The sequence below is a fragment of the Mustela putorius genome, unplaced genomic scaffold, assembly GCF_011764305.1.
Source record: "Mustela putorius furo isolate JIRA1106 unplaced genomic scaffold, ASM1176430v1.1 tig00002044_pilon_pilon_pilon, whole genome shotgun sequence".
NCBI classification, from domain to species: domain Eukaryota; kingdom Metazoa; phylum Chordata; class Mammalia; order Carnivora; family Mustelidae; genus Mustela; species Mustela putorius.
In genome coordinates, this window is record NW_025421931.1 from 89,011 (window position 1) to 100,119 (window position 11,109).

Sequence of the window (11,109 nt, forward strand, 5' to 3'; positions counted from 1 at the left end):
GAAATAAAGACATATACTTATTTTTAAAAATATTTTATTCATTTGTAAGAGAATGAGAGAAGAAAAGAGAAAGAGGGAGCACAAGTGGTGGGGAGGGGTAGTCAGAGAGGAAGAAGACTCCAGGCTGAGCAGTGGGCCTGAAGTGGGGCTCAAACCCAGGACACTGAGATCATGACTTGAGCCAAAGCCAGACATTTAATCAACTGAGCCATCCAGATGCCCAATAAAGACATTTTTAAGCAGAGGTTCATTACCTGGCAGTTCTCATTATGAAAATTTTAAAGTATGTATATGATGTATGTACCTAAAGTATGTACATAAAGTATGTATATAATCCCAAATAGAAATTCTGAGATGTAAGAAAAAAGAAAAAAACTAAATACATAGTTCAACTTAAATGAACATTGAGAGTATCATATAAAAGTTATAAAAATGGTCGATTATTTTTTAAAGATACAAGACAGAAAACACAAAGCAACAATACACATAAGTTTGAAGCCAAGTAAATTGAGTTAAATGTATTCAAAATTCCTTGTATTAACATTATCCATGGACAGGAGAAATTCCTCACTAGGATATTAGCATATCATATCAATAGTAGCAATATATGAAACAAATGAATGAAATCACAATGAAATGAATGAAATTCAGTTTCCCTGAGAAATGCAAGGTTGGTTTAACATGAGCACATAATGTAATTCAACACATTGACAAATTAAAACAATTATCTCAATATATGCAAAAGAAACATTCATTCAACATTCATCCATTATAAAACTTAGAAAACTAGTAGTATAAGGGATTTGTTAATATAATTATAAAATAAAGACCCTCGGTGACCCCATAATAAATGCTCTTTGGTGTTCTCACCTTTTATAATCCTTTTCCCTTAAGTGTAGCCAAGATCTGTGACTTGACTCTAGTCATCAGAACATGGCAACTGTAAAGAAATCTTGCAGATATAATTAATTGTTAATTTTGAGTTAATCAAAAAGGGATTTTTCTATGTAAGCCTGATTCAAGCAGGTGAAATCCTTAAAAGACCACTGAGCCCTCTCTGCAGGGGAATTCTCATTACTGGCCTCACGAGTTAAAAAGCCATATTGGAGAGGTCTACCTGGCAAAGAACAAGGAACAGCCTTGCTACAGACTGAATATTTCTGTCCCCCCAGCTCCCAAATTAGTGTGTTAAATCTTAGTGTTCAATGTAATTGTATTTAGAGGTGGAGACTTTGGGAAATGATTACTCGTGAAGGTGGAACCCTCATGAATGGGATTAGTGCACTCATAAAGGAGTCCTGAGAGAGCTCCCTCGGCCCTGTGCAGTACAAAGAAACAGGAGGAAGGCCACCATCCATGAACCAGGAAACAGGCCCTCACTGGACACTGAATCTGCTACTGCCTTGAATTTGGACTTCCCAGCCTCCAGAACTGTGAGAAACAATGTCATAAGATAGTTTAGCAAGATAGGTGAATCTAAGCTCAATATGCAAAATAATTTTATTTCTATAACATAGCAACAGGAAATGAAATTGACTTTTTAAAATAATATTTATAATAGGATCAAAAGTATTAAATAACTGGGAATAAATCTAAAAAATATCTGCAAGATCCTTATAGGAAATATTTTAAACATTGAGAGTTAATCAATTAAAATAGTATTTGGAAAACTCAGTATTATTAGAGAGAAAACACAAGCAGGGGGAGCAGCAGGCAGAGGGAGAAGCAGGCTCCTCAGTGAGCTCAGAGCTCGATGCAAGACTCAATCTCAGAACCCTGGGATCATGATCTGAACCACCCAGGCATCCCTAATCTCAATTTTATCATAAGGAAACATAAGAAAAACCTGCACTGAAAGACATTCTACATTACTGGAATTAACACTTCAAAAAATTAAATGTCATGAAAATCTGGGAAAGACTGACTAAGGAACTGTTCAAAACTGAAAGAGACTAAGAGACACAACATCGGAAGTAAATACATGGCTCTGAACGGGACCTTCCTTGCTGTAAAGGATATTACAGACAAGTGACAAAAGTTAAAAGAGCATGAGAATTAAATGATTAAATGATAGAACATAAAGAATGCTTAGGTGGCTCAGTCAGCTAAGCAACTTCCTTGGGCTCACGTCATGATCCCAGGGTCCTGGGATGGTGTTCTGTATCAGTCTCTGTTTTCAGCAAGGAGCTCGCTTCTCCATCTCCCTTTGCCTGCCATTCTGCCTACTTGCACTCTGTCTCTCTCTCTGTCAAATAAATAAATAAAATCTTAAAAATTGTATAGTTAACACAGTTTGAATGGGTGGAGCTATATGTAGATTTTTTCAATAAATACATGACAGTATTGTCAGTGTATTTTCTCTTCCTTATGATTTTTTTCTTTTTTTATTAAATTATTTATTTTAAGAAAAACAGTATTCATTATTTTTTCACCACACCCAGTGCTCCATGCAATCCGTGCCCTCTCCAATATCCACCACCTGGTACCCCAACCTTCCATCCCCCCGCCACTTCAAACCCCTCAGATTGTTTTTCAGAGTCCATAGTCTCTCATGATTCACCTCCCCTTCCGATTTACCCCAACTCCCTTCTCCTCTCTAACACCCCTTGTCCTCCATGCTATTTGTTATGCTCCACAAATAAGTGAAACCATATGATAATTGACTCTCTCTGCTTGACTTATTTCACTCAACATAATCTCTTCCAGTCCCATCCATGTTGCTACAGAAGTTGGGTATTCATCCTTTCTGATGGAGGCATAATACTCCATAGTGTATATGGACCACATCTTCCTTATCCATCCGTCCGTTGAAGGGCATCTTGGTTCTTTCCACAGTTTGGCGACCATGGCCATTGCTGCTATACACATTGGGATACAGATGGCCCTTCTTTTCACGACATCTGTATCTTTGGGGTAAATACCCAGTAGTGCAATTGCAGGGTCATAGGGAAGCTCCATTTTTAATTTCTTGAGGAATCTCCACACTGTTTTCCAAAGTGGCTGCACCCACTTGCATTCCCACCAACAGTGGAAGAGGGTTTCCCTTTCTCCACATCCTCTCCAACACATATTGTTTCCTGTCTTACTAATTTTGGCCATTCTAACTGGTGAAAGGTGATATCTTAATGTGGTTTTAATTTGAATCTCCCTGATGGCTAGTGATGATGAACAAGGGCCCTCTTTAATTCCCATCACCTATTTCACCCACTTCCCCACCTACCTCCCCTCTGGTAACGATCAGATTCTTTTCTATATTTAGGAGTCTGTTTCTTGGTTTGTCTGTCTCTCTTTTTTTCCCTCTTTGTTCATTTGTTTTGTTTCTTAAGTTCCAAAAATCATATGGTATTTGTCTTTCTTTGACTGACTTAATTCACTTAGCCTTATACTCTCTAGGTTTTTTTTTTTTTTTTCTGTTTGTTTTTGTTTGTGTTTTTCTTTTTTACATATAATATAGTATTTGCTTCAGGGGTACAGGTCTGTGAATCATCAGTCTTATGTAATTCACAGCACTCACCATAGGACATACCCTCACCCATGTCCATAACTAAGCTACTCTATCCCTCCCCTCCTCCCCCCCCCAGCGAACCTCAGTTTGTTTCCTGAGATTAAGAGTCTCTTATGTTTTGTCTCCCTCCGAGTCCCATCTTGTTTCTTTTTTTTCCCTTCCCACCCCCCATAAACCCCTGCCCTGCCTCTCAAATTTCTCATATCAGATAGATCATATAATAATTCTTTCTCTGATGGGCTAATTTTGCTTAACCTAAACTCTCTAGTTCCATCCACAACATTGTAAATGGCAGGATTTGGGGCTTTTGATGGTTGCATAGTATTCCATTGTATATACCTCATCTTCTTTATCCATTCGTCTGTTGATGGACATCTAGTCTCTTCCCATAGTTTGGCTATTTTGGACATTGCTGCTATAAATATTTGGGTGTGTGTGCCTCTTCAGATCACTACACTTGTACCTTTAGGGTAAATACCCAGTAGTGCAATTGCTGGGTCATAGTATAGCTCTATTTTCAACTTTTTGAGGAATCTCCATGCTGTTTTCCAGAGTGGTTGCACCAGCTTGCATTCCCACCAATAGTGTAGGAGGGTTCCCCTTTCTCCACATCCTCCCAATGTCTGTCATTTCTTGACTTGTTAATTTTAGCCATTCTGACTAAATGAGGTGGTACCTCATTGTGGTTTTGATTTGTATTTCCCTGATGCTGAGCAACTAAAAAAAAAAGATAATTGATAAGACAAGTTGGTTAAAAAAAAAATAGGAAAGAATGTGAGCAGGCTGGAGACTAAAAAAAAATCCATGCACTAGATTTAAGGTATATTTTGATCTGTTAGAAGAAACTGTATCCCTGAAGAAAGAAAAGCCTATATGTATACAAAAAGTAAGGTTAAATACAACGAAGGGATAGAATATAACAATGAAAATTTAAAAAGATTTTTAAAAAAGGTATAGATAAGATAGAATAGTTAAAAAGTTTAAAATAGGAAAGAGGAACAATTTTAAAAACTGAATAAGAAGAAAATAAAATGAAAAATATTTAACTTTGAAAGATTAAAGAATCATGGAGGAAAATCCATGAATTCTATGTGTTGCATTCCAGATTTCTGCAGTTCTCACTGATCTGTTAACATGGTCTTGGCTGGATTTTCTTGCTGATCTTCTGCGGGAGGGGCCTGTAGCCAGGATTCTCAAATATCTTTGCCCAAGCCGGAATTGCACTGCCTTTGCCAGGGGCCAGGCTAACTAATCTGCACAATTTTGGTCTCGGGAGATTTTGTTCCCCGAATGCTTTCTGTAGAGCTCTGGAGGACAGGAATAATGATACCAGTCTCCCAATCTCTGGCTGGAGGAACCAAGAGCTCAGGGTCCCACTCCTCAGTGTGCCCTGAGAGAAAAGCAGTCAATCTCTCATATCTCTCTGGTCTCCAACCTGTGTCCAAGCATTTCTATCTCTGACGCAGGGCTTTGTTTGGAGTCTCCAAACCCAGCAGATTCCTGCCATCCTGTTCCTCCCAGAAGAGGAAGGTGAGTCTCTCTGGGTCAGCGACTTGTGGGGTCCATGCTCTTTGAGATCACAGTTTAAGGTAACCCCAAGCTGAGAGCCCCCTCCTTGGCTTCATCTCTGCTGCCAGCTTCCCTGCTCTGATACCTTGGAGCTCTGCCACACTCAGACACCCCTGTTCTTTCTGTGACCACACTGTTCCTGCGAGGGCTCTAACTCCTGCTTAACCTCTGGAGTGAGGTCCCTCAGTGGAGCCAACTTCTAAAAGTTCTGATTTTGTGCTCTGTTGCTCCACCGTTTGTTGGGAGCCAGCCCCTCCCCCCACAGTCTATTCCTGTATATTGCCTCAGATTCACTTCTCCATACATCCTAACTTGCAGAAAGTGGTTGCTCTTCTGTTCCTAGAATTGTTGCTCTTCTTCTATTCGATCTCCTGTTGAGTTTGTAGGTGTTCAGAATGGTTTGATAACTATCTAACTGAACTCCTGGGACCTGATGATTTTAGGTCTCCTCCTCCTCTGTCATCTTGTTTCTTCTCCCTCTATACACCCTTATACTCTCTAGTTTTAACCACGTTTGTTCTTTTTTTTATGGCTGAAAAATATTCCATTTTATATATACCACATCTTCTTTATCCATTCCTCTATCAATGGTCACTTGGGTTGCTTCCATATCTTGGCTATTGTTAAGTAATTCTGCAGTAAATATAAGGGTGCATGGTCCCTTTGAGTTAGTGTTTTTGTAATCTTTGGTTAAAAACTCAGTAGTGCAAAAACAAAAACAAGAACAACCCCCCCCCCCCAAAAAAAACAAACCCCAGTAGCGCAATTACTAGATTGTGGCATATTTCTATTTTTAACTTTTTGAGGAACCTCCATAGTGTTTTCCACAGTGGCTGTACCAGTTTGAATTCCTACCACCAACATTGCAAGACTTCCTTTTTTTCCACATCCTCACCACTCCTGATATCTGGTGTTTTTTTTATCTTGGCCATTCTGACAGGTATGAGGTGATATCTCATTGTAGTTTTGATTCACATTTCCCTGATGATATATGATAATGAGCATCTTTTCAAATGTGTGTGTTGATCATCTGTAAGTCTTCTCTGGACAAATGTCTGTGTCTTCTGCACATTTTAAAATAGCAGCAATGTCCACAATAGCCAAACTATGGAAAGAACCTAGATGTCCATCAACAGATGAATGGATCAAGAAGATGTGGTATATATACACAATGGAATACTATGCACCATCAAAAGAAATGAAATCTTGCCATTTATGACAACATGGATGGAACTAGAGCGTATCATGCTTAGCGAAATAAGTCAAGTGGAGAAAGACAACTATCATATGATCTCCCTGATATGAGGAAGTGGTGATGCAACATGGGGGCTTAAGTGGGTACGAGAAGAATAAATGAAAGAAAATGGGATTGGGAGGGAGACAAACCATAAGTGACTCTTAATCTCACAAAACAAACTGAGGGTTGCTGGGGGGAGGAGGTTTGGGAGAAAGGGGGGTGAGATTATGGACATTGGGGAGGGTATGTGCTTTGGTGAGTGCTGTGAAGTGTGTAAACCTGGTGATTCACAGACCTGTACCCCTGGGGATAAAAATATATGTTTATAAAAAATAAAAAATTATATAAAAAAATTGATTATTCATTTTGTGTGTGTTCAGCTTTGAAATTTCTTTATAGATTTTGGATTCTAACTCTTTTTTACGTATGTCAACCCTTTATCAGGTGTGTTATTTGTAAATTTCTCCTATTCCATAGTTTGCCATTTAGTTTTGTTGATTGTTTCTGTCACTGCACAAATGCTTTTTATTTTGATGTAGTTCCCATAGTTTATTTTTGCTTTTGTTTCCTTTGTTTCAGGGACCTATCTAGAAAAAAAGTTGCTATAGCCAATGCCAGAGGAATTATTGTCTTTGTTCTTTTCTATGATTTTTGTGGTTTCGGGTCTCACATTTAGGTCTTTAATCCATTTTGAATTTGAATTTATTTTTGTGTATGTTGAAAGAAAGTAGTCTAATTTCATTCTTTTGCATGTTGCTGTCCAGTTTTGGACCCCATTTGTTGAAAGGACTTTTACCCATGGGTATTCTTTCCTGATTTGTCAGAGATAATTTAATTGGCCATATAATTGTGGGTTTATTTCTGTGTTTTCTACTCTGTTCAGTTGATCTCTATGTCTATTTTTGTGCCAATACCATACTGTTTGGATTACTACAGCTTTGTAATATAACTTGCATTTCAGAATTGTGATGCCTCCAGATTTGCTTTCCTTTTTCAGGATTGCTTTAGCTATTTGAGGTCTTTTGTGATCCCATACAAATTTTAAACCTGTTTGTTCTGGTTCTGTGAAAAATCATATTGTGGGTTTTTTTTGATAGGATTGTATTAAATGTGTAGATTGTTTTGGGTATCAAAGGAATTTTAACAATATTTCTTTTTCCAATCCATGAGCATGGACTGTCTTTCCATTTCTTTGTGTCATCCTCAATTTCTTTCATCAGTTCTTTTTATAGTTTTCAGAGTACAAGCTTTTCATCTCTTTGGTTTATTTCTAGGTATCTTATTATTTTCATTGCATTCATGAATGGGATTTAAAAAAAAATTCTCTTTCTGTTGCTTCTTTTTTGGTATATAGAGACACAACAGATTATGGTGCATTAATTTTGTATCCTGCAACTTTACTGAATTTGTTTATCAGTGCTAGCAGCTTTGTGCGGAGTCTTTTTTGTTTTCTACCTACATTATCATGCCATCTCCAAATAGTGAATGTTTTACTTTTCCCTTACCAATTTGGATACCTTTTATATGTTTTTGTTGTCTGATTGCTGTAGGTAGAACTTCCAGTAATATGAAGAATAAAGGTGGTGACTGGACATCCTTGTCATGTTTCATAGCTTGCCTTTTGCTTTTGTTGTGGTTTTCTCTGCTGCATAGAGCTTTTTCTTTTTTAATTTTTTAGAAAAGATTTTTTTTAAGTAATCTCTATACTCAAAATGAGGCTCAAACCTACAAACCCAAGATCAAGAGTTGCATGCTTTACTGACCAAGCCAGCAAGGCACCCTTGCACAGAGTTTTTTAGTGTGATGCTGTCCCATACATGTATTTTTCATTCATTGCCTTTGTTTTTGGTATTAAAAAAAAAAGTCATTGCCAAGACATTAAAGAGTATATAAAATATACTTCTTATATTTTCTTCCATGAATTTTGTTGTTTAAGGTCTTACCTTCAAGTCCTCAATATATTTTGAATTGATTTTTTTTGTGTATGATGAAAGGAGTCTAGTTTATTCTTTTGCATATGGATATATAGTTTCCCAAGTATCATTTTTTTGAAGAGACCATTTTTCCCTATTTTATATTCTTGATGTTTTGTCAAAAGTTAGTTGACTTTAACTGTATGGGTTTATTTCTAGGATCTCTTTTCTGTTTATTTAAATGCCTGCTTTTATGAACAATAGTACACTGTGTGATTACTATAGCTCTATTACTACATATAGTTTAAAATCAGAAAGTATGATGTCTCCAGCTTTGTTCTTTCTCTGGATTGCTTTGGCTATTCACAATCTTTTCACCTCCTTAGTTAAATATATTTTTAAGAATTTTATTGTGTTTGATGTTATTGTTAATGGATTTTTAATTTCTTTTTCAGGTAATTTGTTGTTATTGTATAGAAACACTACTGATATCAGTATGTTGATATTGTATCCTGCAACTTTCCTGAATTTGTTAATTACATCTAACAGTTTTTTGGTGGAATGTTTAGGATTTTCCATATATAAAATCATGTCATCTGCAAATAGACAGAACTTACTTTTTCCTTCTGATTTAGAAAACTTTTAGTTTTTTTTTCCTAGCCTGATTGCACTGAGTTGGTGTGGTAAGAGTGGGCATCCTTGTCTTGTTCCTGATATTAGAGGAAAAGCTGTTAAGCTTTTGTCATTCAGTATGAAGTATGGGTGCTTATCCAGTATGGCTTTTATTATTATGTTGTGGTATGTTTCTTTATCTAGTTTGTTGAGGGCGTTTATCGTGAATGGATGTTGAATTCTGTCAATTGCTTTTTATGAATCTACTGAGATTATCATATGATTTTTATCTTTTATTCTATTAAAGATGTTATTTATTATTATTATTATGTCCTTCTTCTTATGATTGTTCTTATTATTATTATGTTTTTTATTGATTTGTATATATTGAACCATCCCTGTGTCACAAGGATGAATCCTGCCTGATCATAGTGTATGGTACTTTTATTGTGATTTGAATTTTGTTTGCTAATATTTATTGTGAATTTTTCATCTATGTTCAGAGAAGATATTGGTCTGTGGTTTTTTGTCTTGTTTTGTTTTGTTTTCCCTTGTAGTGTCTCTTTTTTTAAAAGATTTTATTTATTTATTTATTTGACAGAGAGAGATCACAAGTAGGCAGAGAGGCAGGCAGAGAGAGAGGAGGGGAAGCAGGTTCCCCGCTGAGCAGAGAGCCCAATGCGGGGCTCAATCCCAGAACCCCGGGACCATGACCTGAGCCGAAGACAGAGGCTTTAACCCACTGAGCCACCCAGGCACCCACCTTGTAGTGTCTTTATCTGGCTTTGGTATCAGGACAATGCTGGACATGGAAAATGAATTTGGGAGTATTCCTTCCTCTTCAGTTTTTTTGGAAGAGTTTGATAAGTATTGATGTTAATGCTTCTTTAATTTTTTTAGCGTTTTCAAATCATTTTAATAACCTAGCAGTGATTCAAAATAGGGAAAGAAAATTCAAACTTGTTCCCTTAAGAGGGAGGCTACCATAACTGCTCTGCACAAGCACGACCAAGGGAAACGATGAAACCGGATTCCAAACAGCAAGGGTGGTAAGAAGGCTTCAAGGCTCACAGTTTGAAGAGCTTGGTTTGGGAAAGTCTCTGAGGGGTAGCAGAAGAAACGTGAAGCTTAAGAGACCCTCAGAGGACAGGGCGCTGTTGCTGGGTCATGAGCACCTTGAAGCATTTCTTGACGGTGATTCGGTGTTGAGAATATTTGTCATCTGGGGAGAACAAAGCAGGATGCGCTGAGCAGGTCTGTTGTCTCATAGGGTCAAGCTTCTTCAGAGTATAGACTTGGTCTCCCTGCTCATTGAGGTAATACTGGAGAAACATGACAACGCTGAAAGGAGATGTTCCCAATGCTTCTTTAATGTTTGGTAGAATTCAACCAATATAATTATCTGGTGCTGGGCTTCTTGTCATTGAGAGGTCTTTGATTAATGATTCAGTGTCTTTACTCATTCTTGGTGTGTTCATATTTTCTATTTCTTCATGATTCAGTCTTTATAGGTTATATGTTTCTATGAATTTATATATTTCTTTTTGGTTTCCGATTATTGCCATATAATGGTTCACAGGGATCTGTTACGATATTTCTATAGTTGTGGTGTCAGTTATGTCTCCTTTTTCATTCTGATTTTATTTAATTGTTTTTTTCTGTTTGAGTAGAGTTAACACAATGTTTCATTAGTTTCAGGTGTACAACGTCATTCAATTTCTCTATATGTTATGCTATGCTCGCCACAAATGTCGCTACCATGTTTTTTTTAAACCACTCAAAAAAGAAAAGATTATTTATTTGAGAGAGAGAGAGAGAGAGGGCACAAGCCAAGAGGGAGGGGCAGAGGGAGAGAGGGAGGGAGATTCCCTGCTGAGAAGGGACCCAATGCAGGTCTCAGTCCCAGGACCCTGAGATCATGATCTGAGGTGAAGACAGAGGCTTAACTGATCAAGTCACTTTGGTGCTCCTGTAGTTTTCATGTTTAACTATACGATGCATAAAATTCTATTTTCCCTATGCTGTGGCTTTTATTTCCATGACTTATTTGTTCCATAGCTAGAAGTTTATATCTTCCACTCCCCTTCATACGTTTTCGCCCATCCCTTCACTCCTACTCCCCTGGCAGCCATCAGGTTATTCTCTGTATTTATAGGTCTAATTCTGCATTTTTTCTGTTTATTCATTTGAGTTTTTTAGATCCCATATTTGTCTTTCTCAGTATGACTTAATTCACTGGGCATATTACCATCCAGGTCCATCCATTTTGTTGT

General features: G+C 37.3%; 1 protein-coding gene across 1 annotated transcript; it reads right to left on the reverse strand.

Annotated features, from left to right (window-relative positions):
- Window positions 1-9,954: 9,954 nt before the first annotated feature.
- LOC123394221 (H/ACA ribonucleoprotein complex subunit 3-like) lies at window positions 9,955-10,170 on the reverse strand. The gene has a single exon (XM_045087980.1). It carries the CDS (start codon window positions 10,168-10,170, stop codon window positions 9,976-9,978), a length of 195 nt encoding a protein of 64 aa, XP_044943915.1. The 3' UTR covers window positions 9,955-9,975.
- Window positions 10,171-11,109: the final 939 nt, after the last annotated feature.